Source organism: Copadichromis virginalis, linkage group LG9 (assembly GCF_057382275.1).
Source record: "Copadichromis virginalis isolate Kocher_CV1m ecotype Utaka linkage group LG9, C_Virginalis_male_GT1.1, whole genome shotgun sequence".
Classification (NCBI taxonomy): domain Eukaryota; kingdom Metazoa; phylum Chordata; class Actinopteri; order Cichliformes; family Cichlidae; genus Copadichromis; species Copadichromis virginalis.
Genome location: NC_140626.1, coordinates 21506717 through 21529791, shown reverse-complemented (window position 1 = coordinate 21529791; position 23075 = coordinate 21506717). Strand labels below are relative to the sequence as shown.

The window sequence follows — 23075 nt, the reverse complement described above, 5'->3', positions numbered from 1 at the left end:
ATTGCGCCCGCAAAATCGAGATTTGTAGTTTTTGAAGAGGAAAATTTAATCACCCAATTCAGTCACAGCTTTAAAACGGTTTCTACTGATACTGATAATTACAGTCTAATTATTATTATTATTATTATTATTATTTACCGAACGTACACACAACATAAATAATGACTCAAGTGCACACATATATATTTACATATATATATTTATACTGTTTACACTGTATTTGAAACTCTATTTTTGTGTTTTGCGAATATTCTTTTCGTTGGACTGAACGGGAGAGCATAATGGGAGAGCATATTCTGATGCTTGTTCAGAAATTCTTATAATGAATGATGATTTAAAAAATCTCTACTGTGGCATATAATTTCTTGAAATACTTATTTAATTCTAATGATCATTTAAATGAGACTGGATACTAAGGAAGAAGAAAGGGACTTGTATCAATTCGAAAGGATGTGCAGCATGTTCGTGTTATTAAGGACAGAAATGGAAATATACAAACATATGAAGAAAGTGTGCAGAGAAGTAGGAAGTATTACTTTGAGGAGCTAATGAAGGAAGAAAATCAAAGAGAGAGAAGAATGGCTTGAGGACAGTTTGTGAAACAGGAAGTGCAGAAGATTAGTAGGGAGGAAGTTAGGACAGCTGAGAGGATGAAAAGTGGAAAGGCAGTTGGTCCAGATGACAAACCTGTGGCGGTATCAAGATGTCTGGGAGATAGCCCGGTGCATTTTTAATTCAGTTGTTTAATGCAATCTTGAAGAGTGAGATGAGAATTGAGAACACCTTTAGTGTGCTGGTACTGGTTTTTAAGAACAAAAGTGAAGTGCTGAAGTTTGCTAAAGTTTATGAGCCGATAACATTTTAAACTCTACTTTTCAATTCAACTCTATTTATATAGTGCCAAATCACAAAAGCACTCAGCTCAAGGCCTTTCAGCAAGCACTTGGTGACAGTGGGAAATAAAAACTCCCTTTTAATAGGAAGAAACCTCCTGTAGAATCAGGCTCGGGGAGTGGCAGCCATCTTCTACCTTTGAATACATTTCTACCCAATTAGCTTGAAGTGGATTTTAACAAAGATGTGTATAATTATCAGACACAAACCACAAACTGCTTTAATTCCATTTTAATTTTCATACAGGTTATCACACACACAACAGAAGCAAGCAGACGTAAATGTACAGAGACAGTCAAACATAAATATTTATGATTTTTGCAAGTTTAGAGTAGAGTGACTGAAGGGAAGTAATATTTATTGACCAATGCGCTGAGTTGACATGAGAGTTCAGTAATAAGACTCTAAGTACACCGTTTATTACTTTTTCATCTCAAGTATTCCGCTTCCCGGCCCTCGTCTCTTCGCACTGCAGATGTTACAAAACTGCAACCCGGGAATCTGAGACAGGAAAGAGCGAAAAGTTACAGGAAGTCATATTTGAGCTTCTCAGATAAAATACCCCAGCACCAATGTGTAAAGAGTGATACAGCATATAGAGATGTCACTTACTGTTCCTGAAGATGGCAAACACTCCTTATGAAACATGTGCCTGCAGTGGAACACCACCACGTTGAAGGTTTTGGCCATGTCTGAAACACACGTTGCAAAAATTGGCAAAGAAGAGTTTTCAAATGCAATACAACATTAAAAACAGATGAATACACCTACATTACATGACTCACCTGAGGGTAAAATTGTAGCATGACATGACTCACAAATGTTCTCCTCTGAAAAGAAAAGCAGCAACGTTCTTAAGAGTCCAGTTTAATATAGCTAATCTCAAAAGGAGCTGCACGAACACCAAAGCGCACCCACCATCAACCCTGACGCCTCTCATCTGTGTTCGATGCATCTTCTGGAGCAGGGAGAGGGAGTCGGCCACCAGGATCTTTTTGCAGCCTTCCCTTAAAAGAATCTTAGAAACAAGAAATCAAACGAGCTGTCAACAAACAGGATAAGAGGTACAGAAATCGGTGAATTGAGCAATTTAAAACCACCCTCGAATGAGGTCAAATTAAATTCTAACAGTATAGTCATATGAAAAAGAACATACATCTTTACTGAATTAAGAAGATGAGAGAGCAGCCAGGTGCTGTTAATCAAACTCACTTGATTAACTGATCATCAGTGAGCGTGAGCATATCTATAGAAGCAGAAGTTTGAGCAGTTTGCCGGTCTGGAGCATTCAGGTGTGTTAATGCTTAATGTAAGTTAATGCCAAGGAGGAAAGACATCAACAATCATGACCTTAAAGTTCAGTGTTGGAAGGTTTATAAACCAATTTCCAAAAGATTTGAGATTCATCATTCTACTGTTAGTGGAAAACATTCATCATAGCTGCTAATCTCCCCAGGACTGGACGTCCCAGCAAATTCGCTCCACAGAGCACATAGAAATAGCAAAAAACCCAATATCTACATCTTAGACTCTACGGGCCTCTGTTAGCGTGTTAAATGGGCACGCCACATGGGCACCTTGCAGTCATTGTTTGACCATGAACTAATCTGTAAACCAAAGTATTCCAGAGTCAAATGTGAGGCCAACTGTCTGACAGCTGAAGCTCAACTGGAACTGGGTCATGCAACACGACAATGAACCCAAGCACAGCAGCAAATCTACAAGAGAATGGCTGAAAAAGAAGAGGATCAAGGTGTTGCATTGGCCCACTCAAAGCCCAGACCTCAAGCTGACTGACATGCTGCAGTGAGTCCCTAAAAGAGCTCTGCATAAACAAATGCCCACAAAATTTAATGAACTGAACAGCGCTGTAAAGAAGAGTGGGTCAAAATTCAAGCACAATGATGTGAGAGACTGGTAAAGTTAAACAGAAAACAATTACTTCAACTTATTGATGTTAAAGGTGGTTCTACAGGCTGTACTTATTCACAGCACTGCAGTCAGACAGTTTATTAAAACCTCCAATGACTACGCCTGCAACTTAACTCAAACATATTTAAAATGTCTCTCTGGTTTTATATCTCTTTATACTCTGTATATGTCCCTTGATCTTAGAACCAACTATATTATTGAAAAGAACTGTCTTTTAAGCTTTAAATGATCGATAGGATCTTAAATCACGATTGCCCTACCAAGGGGTCTAATCCGGACTAGTGATTGGCTTTTGCAGAGTTTAAAGTTGAGGAGGACATACTGTAGTTTGCACCAAGAAGCATTGTGATGCGAGTTGTCAAGAATAGATTGCATTCTTTTCAGAACTACTTTCAGCTTTCCATACCACACCAAAGTAAGATGGGTAAGCCAAGGAGTTGTGGCAATGTATTTCTTTGAGAAAGCAGACTGACAAAATGTGGACAAACAGAAGAACTGTTGAAATTTCCTTCACTTATTTCTTAAGATATTAAAGCATATGTCCTTTATCTTATAAACGGCCCAGTAAATTTGAAATGGGCTGAAGGGTGTGGAAAAAATTTCAAGATAATCTCCGGGACGCATGTCTGACCTGTAGATTGTAGTCATGAAGGATTTTCACGAGGGAATCTCTGAGGTTTGGGATCTCCATGCCTTCCTTTATGCGTCGGATGAGCAGAATAGGATCAACATGAGTGCCGATATTATTGAGGAGACCGGTGATGAATGCTGGAGTAAATAAAGTAAAAAGCAAGAGATAACTAAAGTTCAGATTTATTGATGCACAGGTTTACCATGACTGACTCGATAGGAGATTTGGTGACATACGTGGTTTGTCAATAGAGTAAGAGATGAGATCATCCCACAGCTCTGCGTCATCCTGGTCTTTAGCAAACTCTATGGCTTTGTCAACATCTGCCAGCTCCTCCATGATCATCTGCAAGGCTCGTCTACAGTTTCCCATCCTGCCTGAGAGAAACATGTCTGATTAGCTTCTTCCTTATCTTTTCAAATGAGAGTACGAATCTTAATCCTTAATCAACACTTACTGAGCAGGAAAACTGTCTCCTCCACAAAGTTTCTCTGCTGGCAAATCTCAAGAGCCTAAGGAGGTCAACAAAATGACTTATGTTACCCAACTTCACTTCTAAAGACGAGAATTTATGATTGGATGACATGTACCTTTTCAAGAGGGCAGTGGGTGCTATCTCTCAGGAAAGGTAGCAGATTTGGCCGGTCGTATTCGGCATATAGGCCTATCTGTCTCTCGTGGTACTTCTGGCCTTTGTGGTGGTCCCGTTTGAACAGTTTGTGGAGGTACTGTGGGCAAAAGGCTGGTCAAACTCCCTGCATTATAACATCTGTTTTGAATTCAGTAACCTAAGGTGCTCAAATATAACTCACCACATGCAGAAGTTCAGGTCTGTCTGCTAGTTCTTCCACCACCTTGTCTATCTGTTGGAGTCAAAACAAAATCCATCACTTAGAATCATTTGTTTAAATCAGGAAGATAAAGAAGATTCAAAGAATTCAGGGGTACTTACTGATATCTTGTCTTCATTATCGAGAAGCATGTCAACAGCTTTCTGACAACATGAAGTCATACAGTTTAAATGGTTTAAATGTATAAGAACAACATCTATAAGTAACAAATGTAGGGGAAATCAGTCGGTGATGACTTTTTACCTCTTTGTCAAAGTCCATGAGGAGTACGATCTTGTCCTCGATGGAAGAGAAAAGGTTGTGTTTGTGGATCAGCTGGTAAACATCTTTGTGCCTCAGTCTCAGGTAGATTTCTAAGGCTCTGTCGTATCGCTGGTCGTAGGTGTACCTGAAACAGCATCGAACACCAGCAACTCACAACAAATTTAACATGATATTTAAAATCCCCATATACCAGTATCATTTCCTAAATGTTGCCAATATAAACAAAGGCAGTCGAAATTTAAGCAAAGTGTTAAAGATGAAAGACATTTTTTTAAAATTTCACCTTATTTGACCTTGAAGAAGAGGTCAGAGGTCCAAATATATCATTCTATATACTATATGTTATTAATACAAAAAGTAAGAAATATAGAATATAGTTTTAAATAGCTCTGTATAGCCTTATGATCACTTTGACCTTCAGATCAACCTTGAAGAACAGGTCAGAGGTCAAAAGTGATGTTTTAAAGACGTTTTTAAGATTTAAAATATCATGTCATGTCAAATCTTCATATGGTACTTTGTATATGTTGAGAAAACACAGCACAGGTGTAACCATAGCAGTTTCTAAGTTATATTAATGGATTGTTGACATTACCGCAATCTACACCCTTACAAAGTTTTATGAGAATTCATTGTGTTTACAGACTGAATGACACGCATGGAATCGCTCCTAAAAACTTAGCCTCCGTGCTGTAATATTCAATATTCAATATTCAAGTAATATTCAAGTTAAGACCACTCACAACTCAGCCAACGTGGTGAGCAGCGTGCTGTTGGTGGGATCCCTCTTCAGGTGATCGGTGACAGCCTGAACGATGGCCATGTTATTATAAAGATCTCCCGGCCATTCCCGGATCAGGGTGGCAAAACCCTTTACAGAAAAAAGCAGCACGCACTATCAGCCGTCGTACGTTCATCACGCCAAGACTGCACACGGGTGGGGGTGTAACTTACCTCATAGTCAGTTTTCAGGAATTCATGAAGGATCATTTCATAAATGGCCGGCCTGAGACGCAGATCTCCTCTTGGCAAATACTGACTGATGGCCTGAAACATGACAGAAGTGGCACCACATACAGCATAAGAGACACAACTTTCCACAGGGCAAGCGTCGCACTTCATTGCAACGTTATAACCACTTTAGTGATGCCTTCAAAGCACAGCCGTTAAAACCTACCTTGAGCTGTCCAATGGTCTTGAACCTGTACACTTCATTCTCCCACAGTTCCATGTTTTTCCCCAGGACCTTTTGACACTTTCTGAATAAAAGTAAATAAATAAATACATTTAAATTAAAAACAAAACACTTGAATCATTTAAATGATAAAAAGAAGATTCTGATTTTTACATTTGGTCTTTTGAAGAGAAAGCATAAGTGGTCCAATTATATGAATAAAGATACAACATTTTAGTTTGTAATACTTCAAGCTCTAAGTCAAAGGTCAGGGTCACACAAATTAGGAAAAAGCGTTATGTTCTATGGGATCACCTCCAAATTTTAGAGCAGTCACTGAGGGACTTAAGCACTTTCTTTGGTTGAGCTCCTAAAACATTATCTTGTTCTTTACATATCTCATGCCAACACTGCTCACCTGCAAACATGCAGGACTTACCTCGCAGCGCTGTCATAGTCTCTCGTGTTCACCAAGTGGTTGATGTATTCCATTCCAATCTTCTGAACGTCGTGCCTCTTAATGTTTTTGAAGCTAATCTCCGCGGCCATCAGTGCCTCCTGATGTCATGGTTAAAAGCGTAGTAACAGGACACAAAATCAAACTCTGACCTTGCAGCCGTTAACCTTTAGCAACCCTCATGAAATTCAACAACACAAACCTCGTATTTCTTCTTTTGGACCAGCCAATCAATATGGTCGTCCTGGTCTCGCTCCTTTGCCACAACGATGTCTTTGGGACTGATGATATAGAAGAGTGACTCTCCCTCTGAATGCTCTGTTGATGAAAATACATTTATTCCTCTGCGTACTCCCACATTACAGCTGACATTTGATAATCGATGCATAATGAAATCAGGCTGCAGTAAAAGGCAGCGTGACATTTCTCTGGGAGCAGATTTTACAGTCTCACCGAGGCGGTAGTCTCTGCACTCATTGTCCTGGAAGTTGCGCACCGTCAGCGCGTCTGAAGAGATCTCCTCACAGCTCTCGGGGAGAGGCTGGATGATGTCGAGACGAGGCCGCGCACATAACTCCTCATCCTGCGAACATATGTAATGATTTTATATCTGACTTAGGTTTTTGAACACCTACACATTTGTTGTGCACACTTTTGCAGACTTTCAGCTTTAATTTAAGGGTTTAACAAAAACTTTTGCATTAATTGTTTAGAAATTACAGCTATTCTTATACAATCAACAGTAATTGTAAAACAAAAATTATAATTTTAAAAATTTGGATTGTTTTTAACACCTGGGTAAAAATCCTTTGTAGTCAAAGACTAAAAAAAAAAGAAGGGTTACTTTTGCAGTTTGCTTTGGACCGCTGTCCATTTTCAATATGAAGTTCTCTCCAATCAGTTTTGCAGCATTTGAATGAATCTGAGTATAGAGTGTTGTCCTGCACACCTCACAATTCATCCTGCTACTTCTATCAGCAGTCACATCATCAATAAACACTAGTGCCCTGGTTCCACTGGCAGTCATACATGCCTATGCCATAACACCGCCTCCACCGTGTTGGACAGATGATCTGGTATGCTTCAGATCATGAGTTGTTTCTCTTCCCATCATTCTGGTAAAAGTTCATTTTGATTTCATACCTCCATTTCTTTTTCATGACTCTTTTAGATATTTTCCGAAAAGTCTAATCTGGCCTTCTTCTTGAGTGTAACCAGTGGTTTGCACCTTGTTGTAAACACACTATATTTACATTCATGAAGGCATCTCTTGATGGTAGACCATGACAACGACACATTCATTGCCTTGAGAGTGTTTCCGACATGGTTACATGTCGCAAAGTTCTTTTTCATAACCATAGAAATAACTTATCATCAACGTCTTCTTTGGTCTCTCAGCCTTTTGGTGCTGCTCAGCCGGACAGTGGATTCCTTCTTTTTAAGAATGAACCAGATTGAATTTAGTTATTCCTAAGGTTTTTGCTTTTTAGCCTAATGATGACCACTTTGGCACATCTTTGGACTTCATATTGAGAATTCCACTAAAAAGATACCACATAAAAGTTCAACGCTTGGAATCAACTACAGATCCTTTATCTGCTTAATTTCTCATGGAGTGATGAGGGGTACAGGCCTCACCTGGCAATGAAACTCGCTGTCACTCTGAAAATTAGGTACTATGAATAAAACAGTAATACAACCTTTCTGGAAAACCCACTGATTTAAAGCTTAAAGTATGCACTTCCATCTTGACTGTTGAATTTACAATCCAGTGTCATAGACAGATGCAAAGATGCACAAAAAATGCCTAACACCTTATTGACTTTCTTGTATGTTAAAAGAAAAAATATTGTTACCATTTGATCAGAGTTTTCCTTCACAAAGAACAGAGTGACCAGCTGATCTGCCAGTGGTGCCAACCCACAGATGAAAAACTCGGTCTCAAAAGCAGAAACTAAAAGAAACAAAATATCAACAATCCACATTTAAAGAAAGTGAGTGAGAACAAGGTGAAATATTTCTTCCCTTTAATGCCTCACATTTTTGTGTAGTTATACGCAAGTGTCCTTCTGTTTTCATACATCGATTGAACTTAAAAGGATACGTGCATAACGCAGCCTTTAGCTTTACAACTACTAAAGTAAGCAACTATTAAACTTTTTTGTTTCTCAGTTAAAGACTTTAGAAAGCAGAAAAAGGAGATGAAATGCATTTATTTCATTTAATTGTTTTTCCATCTTAAAAGTATGCACAGACTGAACCTGAGCGCCATTTCAATTTATCTAAAGCCGTCTGAACAACAGGACCCTTTCTTCTTGCAGCACTGCCTTCTTCTGCAGTTGACGTGGTAGAAATTTCCCATAATATCATATTTACATCTATACTTTGTGCCCCGATCAGCCCCAAGCTTTAAAACCAAGCCACTCCCAAAAAGTTTTTGCAGTGTGAGCCTTTGTCTTGCCAGAGGAGCATGAACTGCAATTTAAGTTTTCAGGCCTTGGGAAACAACGTCATTCACATTCCCTGAATTTTTACAATCATCACTATATAAACTGAGACAAAAAGCCCCACAGAAGTACCTAAAATTCCATTTTCAATTCAATTAAGTTTAATTTATATAACGCTAATTCACTGCAGTCATCTCAAGGCGCTTAACATTACCAAGGATGCCAAGAGAGGGCTCTTTAATTCAGCATTTGGGCCATGTTAATAAAAAAAATTGATTTACAAAGAGATGACAAAAGAACCGAGAAGATAAAACTGAAGAGAGGCTGCTGCCATCGGAGAAGTATTGCCATGAGAGTGTTTTTGGTCTGCAACAACGCTGAGCTGAGAGGTATGTGTTAAAGTACGATGCACATAAATGCCAGAAGTTTTCCTCAGAAGCACAATCAATAATATAGGATTAACTAGGATGATCAATATCGTAACCACACGATTTCAACGATATGTAAAATTAGAGCTAAATTACGAGGCACAGAGGACGTTTGCAATCTCTAACTTATGTAAAAATATTACTCAGTGCACAGATTTCATTAACTCTGTGACTCAGAGTGTGCACATTTTTCAGTGGTCTCATATGTGGAAGACGAAATGGGGTGCTCTGTACCTATTTCCACATAGCGGCTGGGCAGGTCTCTCATTTCAGTTGGATTTCGCTCTTTCACAACACAAATCTGAAGAGAAATAAGAAGATTAGACTGAACGCACGCCACAGCCGGCGCCTGTGATTAATATTAACACGAGCAGGAAACAAAGCAAACCTTAATGGAAGAACCCCAGCCGACAATGAGAGTGGTGTTGTCCTTCCAGCACAGGCTGCACGGGTACATGTCGGGCCTCAAACTCACATTATCCCTCAACACATTGGTGATCCTCTGCTTTGTGCTGATGTCATATATTTTTACTCCCTGAAGGTAAACAAGCAGCATTTTTACATACGAAGCTGTGCATACAGAAGGATCGGGGTTTGCTTAACTGTCGCGGAGATCTCACCACATTGTTGGCCCATGCAATCAGGTTAGCTCTCCATTTGATATTAGTGATTGTTCCCTCGCCCTCATGTAGAACTGAAGTCTTCCAGCGATTCAGCCAGTTTCTCTCATACAGAAGGAGCTTGAAGGGGGGAAAAAAGTAAGGACATTTAATTCAAGGGTGCAATATTACACCCCAGCCTACAGAGGGCAGTAGATGAACAGTGTATTATACTGGAACAAGCAGTTAGGAAGCTATGTCTGATAAAATCATGAAGTAAAGCCCTATTTTCCTCCACATGTGCAGACTTAATCCCACTTTGGAGCATTTAAGCACAAAGAAAATAAAGATGGATGGCTCAACGTGAGTCAACCTGAGGGAGAAGCTTCACCAGCTCCACTGGTGGACGAAAACATTAAACATCCACATGGCCGAGATCATTTGTGAAGATGGTGTTGAAAATATGAGGCATTACAGTTTTGATTTAATACATTAGTTTTCTTCGTCCCACTCCTTTTTCAGGCAATTTTTGTTTTTTGTTTTGTACATTTTATGTTCAATATAGGTATTTGTTGTGCCTGAAAATGAACAAATAACCAAATGAATGAATGAATCCTTCTCATCATAACATGGATACACGGCATTAACATAAGGTGCCGTGGATAACAATTTAAGCTACACGAATAAGTAAGTTCATTACTTTTTGCGTGCACCATCTTTACTCTTGTGCCGTCTCGAAAAAGCTGTGAAAGCTCCGAGAGAGCTTTGAGTGATGTGCGTGGCTTGTGTGCTTTTAACCACAATGCAATGTGGCATTGACAGCCCTGAGAGCTATTTCATGAATTAAAGCTTAAGTTAAGTTTTCAGGCCTTGCACCGCACCTTCTGTGGAGGACAAAGTCGTTCACATTCCCTGCATTGTTGCGGTTCTCACTATATAAAGTGATACAAAAAGCCCCCCAAAAGTGCATATTATTACCAAGGCGGCCGGGAGAAATTTGTATAGGCTCTTTAATTCAACATTTGGCCTATGTTAATAAACAGTTTGCTCGACAAAAAGATGATATGACAAAAGAACTGGGGAAACAAAATTGAATTTCCTTTGACAGAATGTGGCTCCCGTTGAGGGGTATTGATTTTCATCACAGGCAACTTGTGGAGGCCTTCACAACTTGGAACTGAGAGAAATCAGTGCCAATTGAAAGAAAATAGCAAAGTAACAATAACAATGGAGTTTTGTGGTAAAAGTTTTTCCTCGCCCCTGTTGTATAAATGTCAGCACACTTTATTTATAGGTGGTTTGTGCAATGGCGCCACATCGGTGCAGCTTGTAGTAGTGTAATAGGCAAGCGCTAGTAGGTAGCTGTTTTTACCTCAAAGATGAAGAAAAAAAACAGAAAATGACAAATCTAATGTCTAATATGCTTTTCACCTTCCGCGATGACATACCCAGCGGAGGCAACTTCCAGAGAGAGATCACCGTATGTGCCTGGAAATCCTAAGACTATGTACCCTCTTGATAATGACATCTATTTGCTGTGCTTGTGAAGCATTGCCTTTCAAACACTGTTGAGCGAACAGCACTTTGTGAAAATGGGCAGCTCTCCCGAGAGCACTCCAGCGAAAAGACAGAAAAGTAAGAGCCTTTCACACCAGACAAAGGCCTGCGCGTCGCCCTCAGCCGAGCCAAAGCGAGACAGTGTGCAGGATTCGGTTTCACCCGGACACAATCAGGACGCATTATTGCGGCAGGAAATGTCTTGAAAATGGCGGTTTTAAAAAAATAAAACCCCAAAAAAACAAAACAAAAGTGGGTGTAACAAGCGCACAAGTAAAAAGTACTACTCAAACCTACCTTGTTGCCCCCGGTGACAAACTGCTTATAGTTGGACCTGGTGAACTGAGGGTGTAATGCGACCACCTGTGAAGAACGTTTAACAGTTTAGAAGAGCGAAATCTATTCATTCTATTTTCCATCCTATAACACTGCAAGTCTGCAGAAAAACTTACTTTGATGGGACAGTCAAAGTTCTCGTGGAAGCCCTCTCTTGTGTAGAGGCCGAATACTTGAACCTGGAACAGAGACGGTGCAGCAGAACAGCAAGCAAAGGTGAATAACTCAAAATTTCTCCTTTAATTGCTGCCTCTGCAACTATCTGAGGCCAGCGGGGGGAAGTGTGGTCAGAAAAGACTTTTGATTGGCTCCCTACTTCTCCGCTGGGTCACCAATTAGTGGGGCCAGTTGATTCTTCGAACCCTGCAGGGTTTACAGCAGAAATCCTAATCGTGGACTGACCACAGCCTCAGTTGGCTACAGTAGCCTTTAATGTACCATTAGAGTACATGACGCCCACTTTTCCTCTACCTGAAGCCCCCCCACCACCACCAAAAAAAGATGGGGAAATAATATAAAACTCTGACGCTATCTCATCTCTTGAACCGCAGCAGTGGTTAAGGATTAAGTTCGATTTCAAAGGATTATCAGCCAGCTGAATTGGTGAGGGCAAACAATTGCTATAGCATTGATTTTAATTGTCTGCTCCACTTTTTTTGCGCGACAAGATCTTGTTTTTGCCACCAGAGTGCTGGAAGCAGGGGGAGGGCGATATCAGAAAGCATATCTTGACTGCAAAATCCATGAGGGATGGTGGTAATGATGAGAAGAGACAAGATAACAGCAAGGTGGAGAACATGGAGAGGGTATCCATAGATGGGCTGATGGCTGACTGACAGCTCAACGGATCTGAGTGCAATCCTTCCCTCCCACCCCTCCCCACGCTTCAAAATTGTTACAAGCTTTTTATAAATTCCCGCATCATGAAAAAAATATGGGGCTTATGTGTAGATATGGAGAAGATAAAACTCCAGGTTAATGCACCGAGTGCGGAGGAAGTGCCGTCTAAAAATTCGCTGCTAGTTCCAAATCATTATGATAAAGTTTCAGGCTGATAAGGCGAGTTTATATGAATCAGAGGATGAATTATGAAAGATGAGAAGCACTGATTGGTGATTTCATTTTTTGCTGCAGGCCCAGAGATCACTAGCCAGCGGTGATGAGTGGAGAGATCTCACCTTCCCATCCTCGGAGCAGATGCCCACATGCTCTCCACTTTCATCCAGACTGATCTGGTTGATCTTCACTGAACTCTGCGGAGACACAATATCACGGCATCGTTTTTTTAAAGAGGTGGGCGAGTATCATAGTGGATGGCCAAATGTTGCTAGCTGACATTTTACCCCAACTAAGTGAAATGCCAGGAAAAAGAAAAAAAAGGCAATGGATGCATGGTCCCATATGTGTCAATGCATAGAGAGTGCATTAATACTGAAAATGTTAGGGGTCCCTCTGCTGCAGATGCTTTTAAATTTAGGGCTCTTAAGATAAAAGGATCAACTAAATGGCATAAATTACAGCAAATGTTACTTTAAAAACGTCCCTAAAGTGAGGACGGTGCCTCAGTGTAGACTTGAAGAGGAAAGAAGTTGTTTTGCTTATCATAGATTTCCAATTTTTCCAAAGCAGTTGCTTCAGCTATTTGGTAATCATATTAAATCCAACAGCTAGAGCACAGCTGTGTCTCTCCTGTTCTGTGAAACAACCTCACTGTTTCGGGTTATGATTTTTTTTAAAAACTGGCAGTAAGTTTCTCTGGTAAGTAGCACTTGAATCAACATGCTCAGCAGGCGCACAACATTTGGAAACACGAGTGCAGGTACAGTAATGTAAACCCACTCCTCCCTGCCTACCAAATCAGCCCTGATTACTGAGTTTTTGTTTTTTGTTTTGTTTGGGGGGGTTTTTTTGGTTTTGTTTTTTTGACTTGTAAATTAAATTATTGTTCAGAGTTCATTCCCTCCAGATCAGTGGAAGTAATGTAGTAAAATAGTAGGAGTAAATTAGAGAGAGGCAAGCTCATTTCTGGGTGTGAAATCTTCCTTCAGGGTACTACGTGAAATCTCAAAATATCTCCTTTTGCTTCCACATGGGATCTAAACTGTATTATTTTGTCTGCAGGGCCCGAGTTAACACTGTTGACTGTTAGGTATTTTTTTCAGGAATATAAAAGTTTCATCAGCCAGGAGGAGAATTGCATTTTTACAATGAAAAAAGAAAAAAAAAAAACCTCTTTGGGTATCTGATCAGCCAGTTGTGGTTTTCGACTCAGTGTTTACCTTTATTATGATTCCATACATACTCCACTTAGACCTTTAATGATTTAACAGCAGTATCAGTCTTGACCACAGCACTGTCTGTCTCACTACTAAAGCTTTCTGCGTCATTCATATAACAAAATACAGTTTCTGAAGACAGCAGAACTAAAAACAATGGCTAAAAATGGGGTTGCAAAAATCTATGTTATCCAGTCGTAAGCTTCCTCGAGCTGTGACCTCAGTAAACACTTTCTTGATGAGTTTGTGGTCTAATTTGTCAGTTTCCTATCTTATTTGTGTAGCTTGCCATCACCAGTGTGTGAATGTGTGTGTGAGTGGGTGGATGACTGGTTGTGTAAAGCGCTTTGGGGTCCTTAGGGACTAGTAAAGCGCTATACAAATACAGGCCATTTACCATTTATTTATTAGCTAATGATGTTCTTTGGTAAACTCTGGCTCCTTTTAGAGTCAAGAATGATAACAAAGCATGACGTGCTTATTTTGTTATTAACAAGTGTGCAGGGTACTTGATTGCTCTGGAATATCCATGTTTCTTTCATGTTTTAAAAAGCTAAAGGAAAATTTATAGTGCTGCTTTGAATTACTAATGCTGATGTCTCTTACATATTGATGTGTGCTGGTGTGCATGACTCAGGAGTGAAACTGAACTGAGCATGTTGGAGCTAATACATCTTAAACAGCAGCTACTAAAATGTTGGAGCTCCAACAGGTTAGGAAATGCATGGAGGAATGAAGACTTCAGTCTAAACACATACTCTCAGAGCTCGTAATAAAACAACTGTCTACACTGGCAGGAAAGTAGCTATTTTATTAATAATAATAATGATAATAATGGATTGGATTTATATAGCACTTTTCAAGGCACCTTACAATGCCACTATTCATTCACTCTCACATTCACACACTGGTGGAGGCAGCTACGGTTGTAGCCACAGCTGCCCTGGGGCAGACTGACAGAAGCGAGGCTGCCATTTTGCGCCATCGGCCCCTCTGGCCAACACCAGTAGGCGGTAGGGTAAAGTGTCTTGCCCAAGGACACAACGACCAGGACAGAGAGCCCAGGAATCGAACCGGCGACCTTCCGGTTACAGATACGCTTCCCAACCCCCTGAGCCACGGTCGCCCCTAGTTTTTTTTAACTTTATTTTAACATGTTTGTTTTTTGGCTCAATTCTTTATTTCATGTGTTTAATATGTCTTGGAGTAAAAGTAGAATTGAATTCCAAGTACAGCAGATGAGTATCACTTTGATTTTACAGGTATTTAGTTACACAAGAAAGTAAATTCAGATTTCTAACTGATGACATCACTGGATGAAAGGTTAAAGTTACAGAAATCTCAGCGTTATTAAAACGTTTCCTCTCGGGACCATGACTGCCAACTGATAAACAAATAGAACAACAATATAATGTAGTTAGTAACATAAACAGCAGACTCTCATTGCATCCACTGAGCTAACAAGGCTAAAAAGTGTTTTAAATTAAAGTAATTGGTTAATGTAACCCAAAGCATTTTAATGTACTCACAATCTCAAACTTCTGAGTAATATTTCCTTGGATGTCCAACAGGAAGACCTTTCCAAAATGAGTACCTAAGGCAAGAAACTGAAAGGAGACAAATGTAATGTAAATTAAACCAGAAGACACCTGAAATCAATTCCAGATTTTCCAGAAAAAAAAAAATCTTGTGTTTATGACGGCTGTGGGAGAGGATAAAAAAAATATTTCCTGGATCTGCAGTGGCATGGGCAAAGTGGGGATTGGGTGGGCTTGGAGGCAAAACTGTGAAATTGCAGGGGGTGGAAAAGCCCTATTTATTAAAGCAGACAGTGTGAAATGGCATTTTTTTCCCCTCAAATTAAAATGCTTAAGCATAATAAATGCACTGTACATCTGACTTCTTCCCATGCAACCCAATCACCTCCCTGCCCAGCACAAGGCTATTATTTCTACTGAGCAGCAACTGGTTTCCGTGTCTTGTGCTTCGGCAGAAGCGCACGTGTGCATATGTATGTGTGCGTGCGAGTGTGTACACGAGTCCACTGGGACAAAAAAATTATAGAAACCGGGGGCTTTGGCATTAGATTAAGTGTGTGTTCTTCCACCCCAGCCCCTGCTCCATGCCCTCCTCCTAATCCCCCTCCCTTCTAGACCAGCATGTGGATGTGCGGCGAGGCCAGCATGCTTCAGTGCAGTCTATAATGAAATGCTTATATTTACAGGCACAGCTGAGCATGTCAGACAGAGCCCCTGCAATCTCCCCAAATAAAATAACCAAAAATAAATAAATAAAGGGTTCAACCTTGTGAGGCGGAGCGACTTTTAAAGGGATTTATCAGAATGGAATTGTTCAAATGAAATTCCGATTCAGACACTTAAAATATGAGGCAACATAAGGCAGTATGTGCTGTCGGTGGCTTTTAGGGTTGTGGGAGTTTGCCACAGAAGAGGAGGGTGGGGGAGGGTAGTGGTGGTGTGACCACACAGGTAGCTGGATGGCAAAAAGTACATAAGCATAGAAATCCCAAGAAGAAAGACAAGTCAGATCAAATTTTAATTTTCAGCAAAGCAGTCTCTCTCTCTGTGGCACAGTTGCTGTTTTTAGGTTAAAAGAAGGAAAAAAGGGGGAACAGAATCCTCAAAGTACAAACAAATACACGAACATCAATAGTGGTTAATAAAACATCAGGTGAGGAGACATAACTGGGTATGACTTTTGCTCTGCTCAGGCGTGCAAGTGTGCCACTGGTGCCACGATGATTAACCATCTCGCCGAGAGTGGCCCTCTTAAAAAACAAAGGGAGACGAGGAGCAAAAAATATGTAAGAGTGGGAATAAAAAGAGGAGAAGACAATGGTGCCTGATGCCTTCTGATTCACCTCCCTGAGAGGGAAAAGCAGGGGAAGGTGAGAAAATAATGGGTCTGCCTTTACAGATTCAACAGAAGGGAAGAAATCCACCTTTGAAGCTGACGTCTCTCAAATGTGTACCTAAACAATGTGAAATGTCTGCGCGAGATGGGTGAACCTGACACGGAAATGCCCCTGCAGGTGGTGGATCATAACCTCTACCTTGTCATGGACGGTCATACAGCTGGCTGCATCGTTCTGGAGAATTTCTGTCATCCCGTTGGAGAGCCTCTCATACTTCAGCTTGGGCTCCTCCTCACTGTCCTCCTCCTGGTGAAGAAAGCAGTCTCTTAATGATATTTTCCAACCGCTATTCTTGTTCCCTAAAACCCCCCAAATCATCACTGCAGTGAAAAGAAATATGCAAAATCTCCACCCAACCTGATGTTGTATATTAAAATCAGATTTTTATGAAACACGTGCTACAAAATATGACAAAAATCCCTATTTGTCCAACGTTACATCTTAAAGGTGCCTTATTTAGTTTTTGACCACTAGGGGCTCTATGGAGCAACATTTTTACACGCGAGTCCCTGATTTGCATCTTTTTTTATGCAAGCACACAAAAGGGTATAAAAAGATGTGCACCACAATACCAACAGACATAAAGACCATTTTACACCATTTTTATCCTTTTTGACAGAAAACAAATGCAGTGATGTGTGAACTAAGATAACAGAGGAGAAACACATCATTACTCTAGAAGACAAATTGAGCTTGTTTTTATGAGAAACAGTGAATGTCACTGTTACAAAAACAATCAAGAGGGCACCAAAAATGGTTAAATACTTGTTTTGGTTATAGTGATATGACTAATGTAAGCAAAATCACTTGAAGGTCAGTGAATTTACCTGTGCTTCTCAGAAGATACAAATAAAATAATAGATATCATAGTCTGTACATAGGCTGCAAGTCACCTGCCAACACAATTTGAAATGAATTTTATAAAGCAGTTTATGTTTAAGTAAATGAAATAATAATTTTGTTTTTATTTTCACCACGGTATTTAAATGGGCATTGAGAATCATTTAATACATTTGGTATTGGAACTACTCAATTTCTGGTATTGTGACATCCCTGCTTAATGTTTTTCTAAACTGATTAGAATTGGAGTTTATCACTTATCACACTTATCATAATGAAGTACTAACAGCCGATCAACAAATTGCTGCAAATTATTAGTTTTTGCATGAATTCCTAATAGCTGAACGAGACGATGATTACGTGGAAACACATTCATCTTCATTCAATTTGAAAATAATAAAATATTCATTTAAAATAGAGATGCACCGATATTCTTTCCCACACATCATTATCTCACTATAATCACATAATCATCTTATTATCATTATATGCCACTTCAAGCCAAATAGGGTTATATTAACCTAACCCTTAAAAGACACTGAGATAAAGAGTTGAATGATGTTTTTTTTAGTTATTATAAAGAGCATTTCCTTTTATTCCTTTTCCCTTGGTACAATTGGAGGAATAAATAACAACAAAATGACACAAACACCCAAAATTTCTATTGTAGCCCAATCAGGGTTTTTTTTTTACTTTGAATTATTATTCTGTTCATCAAAAGTGAGAAAACAGTTAAAAATATGACAACACTATAACAACAGCTATTTCAATCACTGAATTACATTATACTTAATGATGAAATGATGAATAAGATCCTCACATTGGAGAACCTAAAAGCAGACAAAATTGTCAAATGTTTGGCAGTTTTGCTTTAACCGATCTAATTTAATTGACTGCTATTTATCCATTTCTAATATGCAGGTAATGCACAAATTTACTGTATAAGCATAACTGGGATTCCTTTCAGCAGCATTTATTGCAGCTATCAGTCTCCAATAACTGTGATTATTCCATTTTTGAAGCCTGTGTACATGAACATATGTGTATAGAGGGATGTATGCACAAAGACAAAATTTCCATCACCTTGCATGAAATGCTTGATAAAACAATAAAAGCAACATCTTTTCATGACACTGTTCATCCCCAGTGAAATACATGAATTTATAGTCTTTTCATAAAGCAAACTTAAGGTATTATACTGTGTTACACTTTCCAGCCTGAGTCAACATTTGCGGCCAGTCACAGCCTGAATATTACTCATAATTCAGTTTATAACCAATGCTGCACAGTCTGTGGCTGCCCAGAGGGTGCATCAACTCAAAACATTGTCTGCCATTATGTGCTACTGGGTTGGAGGTGGGGGACAATAGCGTGGAAAAAATGTTATTTTCAAAAACAATCCTTTCCCACTCAACAACGCCATATCTAGGCTATTTCCTGTGTATTCTGGTTGTGAGATTTCTGATGCGAGGGCATTTGTCACGGGTTTCAAAGGCGTATCAAACAACAAAGGCAAACTTCATCCCCACAGAGAAACTACCCATTTTAAAACTTTTGCCATCTCTTGTAAGTTGCTCTTTGTTTTGTCAACTACTCAGCTGGCCTTGATGTTGTAACCATTTTTGCCATTTTCTTTTAGTATTGGCTGTTAAAATAGAGCATGAAGGGAAACATTCAGCTTTAAATATACTGCACAGCGAGGACCACACTAGTTGGAGAAACGAAGGCGTGTACCCAGTATTATTAAGACAAACAACAAATCATCATGTGTCATAAACACAGTTTACACACAGGTGGCAAAGTAAGGGAAAGATCAACACATAGTATATATAAAAATTATATTAATCACATGCTGCAGCCTTTAAAGTCAACTCAACACAGGAGGCCATACACAGTGCTCTCCACCAAGATTGTCAAACCACCTCACTGAGTATTTCTGCTTCTAGGCATTGTGCTTGATCATAAATTATGATAGAAAAGACGCACTGCTACAGGTTTTTCGTTATCATTTTTTGCATGTTAACAACAATAAATAATTAATAACAGTAATCAACTGGGTATATTAAAAGATTACGTAACATATCGCTCACTTCCCACATTTCTTATTGCGAGGACTGACCTTTAATACAAAACAAATTCAATCCATTATTACAGAAAACAGCCACATGCATTATTAACACGGCTGGTTATTAGGTTCACACTGATCCACTGAATGATTCAGTTTATTTAAAATAATGCAAACAATATTCAAACCGAAGTCACTCATTTGCTGTTTGTTTTGTTTCTTTCCGGTTGATTAAGAAGGGAACGAATATCACTAAAAGAAGATTTTTGACCAAACAGTTTCAGGACAAGGTGCTTATGACACACTGTTACACAGTAATAACAGTTTTACAACTGTCATATATAAACTATCAATTTACATTTAAAAATATGATCTTCGATTAATTATGGCATTCAGAAACGTAGCATTTAGACACAAACTAATGAGCTATACATGTCACACCTGGGCATGTACAGGATAAAATACACAAAGTTAACATTATCATGTACCCTAGTTAAGCACACCTTGTATGTTTCAGTGCTTGCGTGGGTTCCTGCCTATATCAAACAAAATCAAGAGTCTGGTAATAATTTTTTTCCATCATTATATTTGCTTGTTTCAGTCCACTTGGGTGGATTAAAGCCATTTCTTTACAGCTCTGAAACCAATGTTTTCTAACTTTGCCCATTTGTTTGCAGGACTGTTCTTGTTTTTAAATAACTGGAGATCATACCTTTATCCTGATCATAACATCAGTGGCAGCTTTATACTGCCCACGATCCCAAATTCAGTAATAGACTTGTCAAATTCATACATCATCATTTCCTGTCAGTCTCGCAACCTGCAGTATATTAACAGTGGCTGTCTTGATGTCATTATCAACATCTATATTGAACTTAACTGCATTTATGAATTTCAATCCTAGCACGCATGCTGGTGGCACTCCCACCAAACTCCTGATTTGCATGGGTCGTGTCCAAAGACCTACGTTTATGAAACCAGCATATAACATGCTATAAAAACTTTGCTTAAACTGTTTTCCCAGCTGACATCAGCTTGGTCCTTTGTCCATAAAATGAAAGTGTGTTCATAATGCTGTTTAACAAATTAGCTTTTAGATTTTGGTACTCAAAGTGAACTTCTAGTGTTGAGGTTAAATTATTGAAAATTGCTAAAATGAATTTAATTAATTTGCTTTTTCTTTTCCAACAGTAGCACAAAGACATCATCAATTATTGACACTTGAGGGTGTGAATGATTATGTTGTTCCCATTTATTCTTTCTGGAATTAAAAGATCGCAGTCTAGGCTTACAGAAGCGTTGCTTCTGCCTGATTCTGTTCAGTCACTACATGGTGCAGAGATCCTGATTTATTGTGTGCTGTTTACACTGTCTGTGCAATATGTGATGACTGAATAAAACTAAACTAAGCTAAAATATGCATTAAACCATTTCATTTGCTTCTAAAGGAGTGGCAGAATCATGTAGAGCACTTAGAGCCTTATAGTGGTCCAGCAAGTTGCTAAAAATACAATGCATGATGTCTTTTCTTCCATTTATTACCCTTCATTCTCTACCTTTTATGTGCTTTCGGGACCACAAAAGTACATTTTTTGACAGGCTTTTATGGAACTCACCCTTTCGTTTTTCAGCTGCTGGGGTTTCTTTTGATTTGTAACCATTTTTGCCATATTCTCCATCTACTGACAGCTGAGCTAAATGAGACTCCTCGTGTCATCATCTAGCTTAATGTTCAAGGTTCAAGCAAGACTCGCCCATTTGTCTGCTTTTAAGGGGAACGCTGTAGCTGTTAAATCTAACCATGTTAGTTTGTTTGAGGCAGAAAGAGGGGGAAATTGGTGCAATCAGTCAACTAATATGTTGCTTAAATCTATCGTTTTAAGGGTTTGATCCGCTGAGCATACTAAAAAGCACTTACAAATCAGGCTTATTATTGTATTATGTTATTACAAATTAGACTAATCTAACCAAATCATGACGTTGATGAAGAGAATGCCTCTGACTTTCCAGAGCCACTGCTCAGACACATTGTTACCCTGCTCATCTCTTCTGTTAGTAGAGTGTAGAGCAAACAGCCCCTCGCTGCCTTCATCTAGCGAGGCTGCTGTCAAGCTGGTAACAACAGCAGCCAGCTACAGTATATTGCAATATTGTAAGCAAATAATCACCTGTTTGCAGCAGCCACTCAGAGGAGACTTGCAATCCCACAGTCCAGTGAGTGTTTGTCCATGACTACTGAACACATGGTGCACAGACAGACCACTATTTACAAGTCTGGTTTATTTTCTTGAGAAAAAAAGTAGTAGCTTGAGAAAGGTGCAGGTGTCCAAAATGCAGCATATATCTTATATATGATTCCATCCTCTGCTACCGATGAAGAAAAATTCTCCTTCCTGTCAGCGTGATGTGTAATGTTATATTTTATTCAGCCCATGTGAGATCCTCCGAAGCACAGGTGTACTGTAACATGCCAGAGTTCAGTCATAATATTGATGGATCTGGAAAGCTATATGTAATTCATGAGTGTTTGACACCACTCAGAACCTGACAAAGATCCTTTAGGGATCAAGCTGTGCTGATAAAGGCTATGTTATGTATTACAGCCCCTTCAGTAGGCAGAGATTTCAAAAAGCATCCAAACCTGACAGAAATATGAACACTTCTGTCACTGACAGTATATTATTGGTGATGCATGTCTACACTGACATACTGGTGCAACTGCATGACACATTCAAGTCCATTTTTTCCAGTTATTATTTTTTTAAATATATATCAAGATTTCTTAAAATAAATTCATCTTAGATGAGCTAAAATGATGAGGTATTTTTGATTCTTACCTCAGACTCATCTGTGGTTTCCTCACTTGGATGTCTGACCTAAAAGCAGAAAAATGTTGGGTTGCTTTAAAAAAATATATTAATGTTAAAGCTTGGTTTCAAAGGCCATGACTATTTATTTAGAGATTAAATATATACCAAACAACTGCAAAGCTAAATTAGCACCTAAAATGTTAGCTTTCCAAGCAGAGAATGGCTTGATGAGAAGCTAAATCAAATGAAACCACAGCAGACAGCTCTCACAGGCACACTTTGAATGCATTTTTGATGTAAGTGCGTTTAAAACAGAAACATTTAGTAGCTAGCTTTAGCATTTTGAGCTTACCTGCTCCTCCACTTCCGCCATTGTGATATTATTTAGCGATATATCCAAAGGTAACAGCTATAATACTTTAACAAATATTTTTTAAAATATCCGTTAAATCTCCGCTAAAGGTTCGTTTCGTCTCAGAAACACCCGCTGTTACGTGACAGCAAAGTGATGTTTGTTGTCGAAACCTGCTTCCAGTCATAAGCTAAATCACATGACTTGAATTCGAGTATCAAGGCGTT

The 23075-nt window shown here is 39.2% G+C and overlaps 1 protein-coding gene across 2 annotated transcripts; it reads right to left on the bottom strand.

Annotated features, from left to right (window-relative positions):
• Positions 1–1110: 1110 nt before the first annotated feature.
• vps41 (VPS41 subunit of HOPS complex) lies at positions 1111–23070 on the bottom strand. 2 transcript variants are annotated; one of them, XM_085468172.1, is made up of 28 exons: positions 22849–23070; positions 22524–22562; positions 16920–17027; positions 15376–15453; positions 12749–12823; positions 11687–11749; positions 11532–11597; positions 9699–9818; positions 9467–9613; positions 9313–9379; positions 8060–8157; positions 6657–6786; positions 6406–6521; positions 6186–6304; positions 5750–5831; positions 5527–5619; positions 5316–5443; positions 4552–4696; positions 4410–4451; positions 4270–4320; positions 4048–4185; positions 3915–3969; positions 3694–3834; positions 3458–3594; positions 1813–1912; positions 1680–1724; positions 1507–1586; positions 1111–1395 (listed from the first exon to the last, which is right to left on the bottom strand). In XM_085468172.1, exons 1-28 carry the CDS (start codon positions 22867–22869, stop codon positions 1315–1317), a joined length of 2565 nt encoding a protein of 854 aa, XP_085324298.1. In that variant the 5' UTR covers positions 22870–23070; the 3' UTR covers positions 1111–1314. The 2 variants fall into 2 exon arrangements, with proteins under 2 accessions (XP_085324298.1, XP_085324299.1); XM_085468173.1 differs by lacking the exon at positions 22524–22562.
• Between the last annotated feature and the right edge of the window lie 5 nt (positions 23071–23075).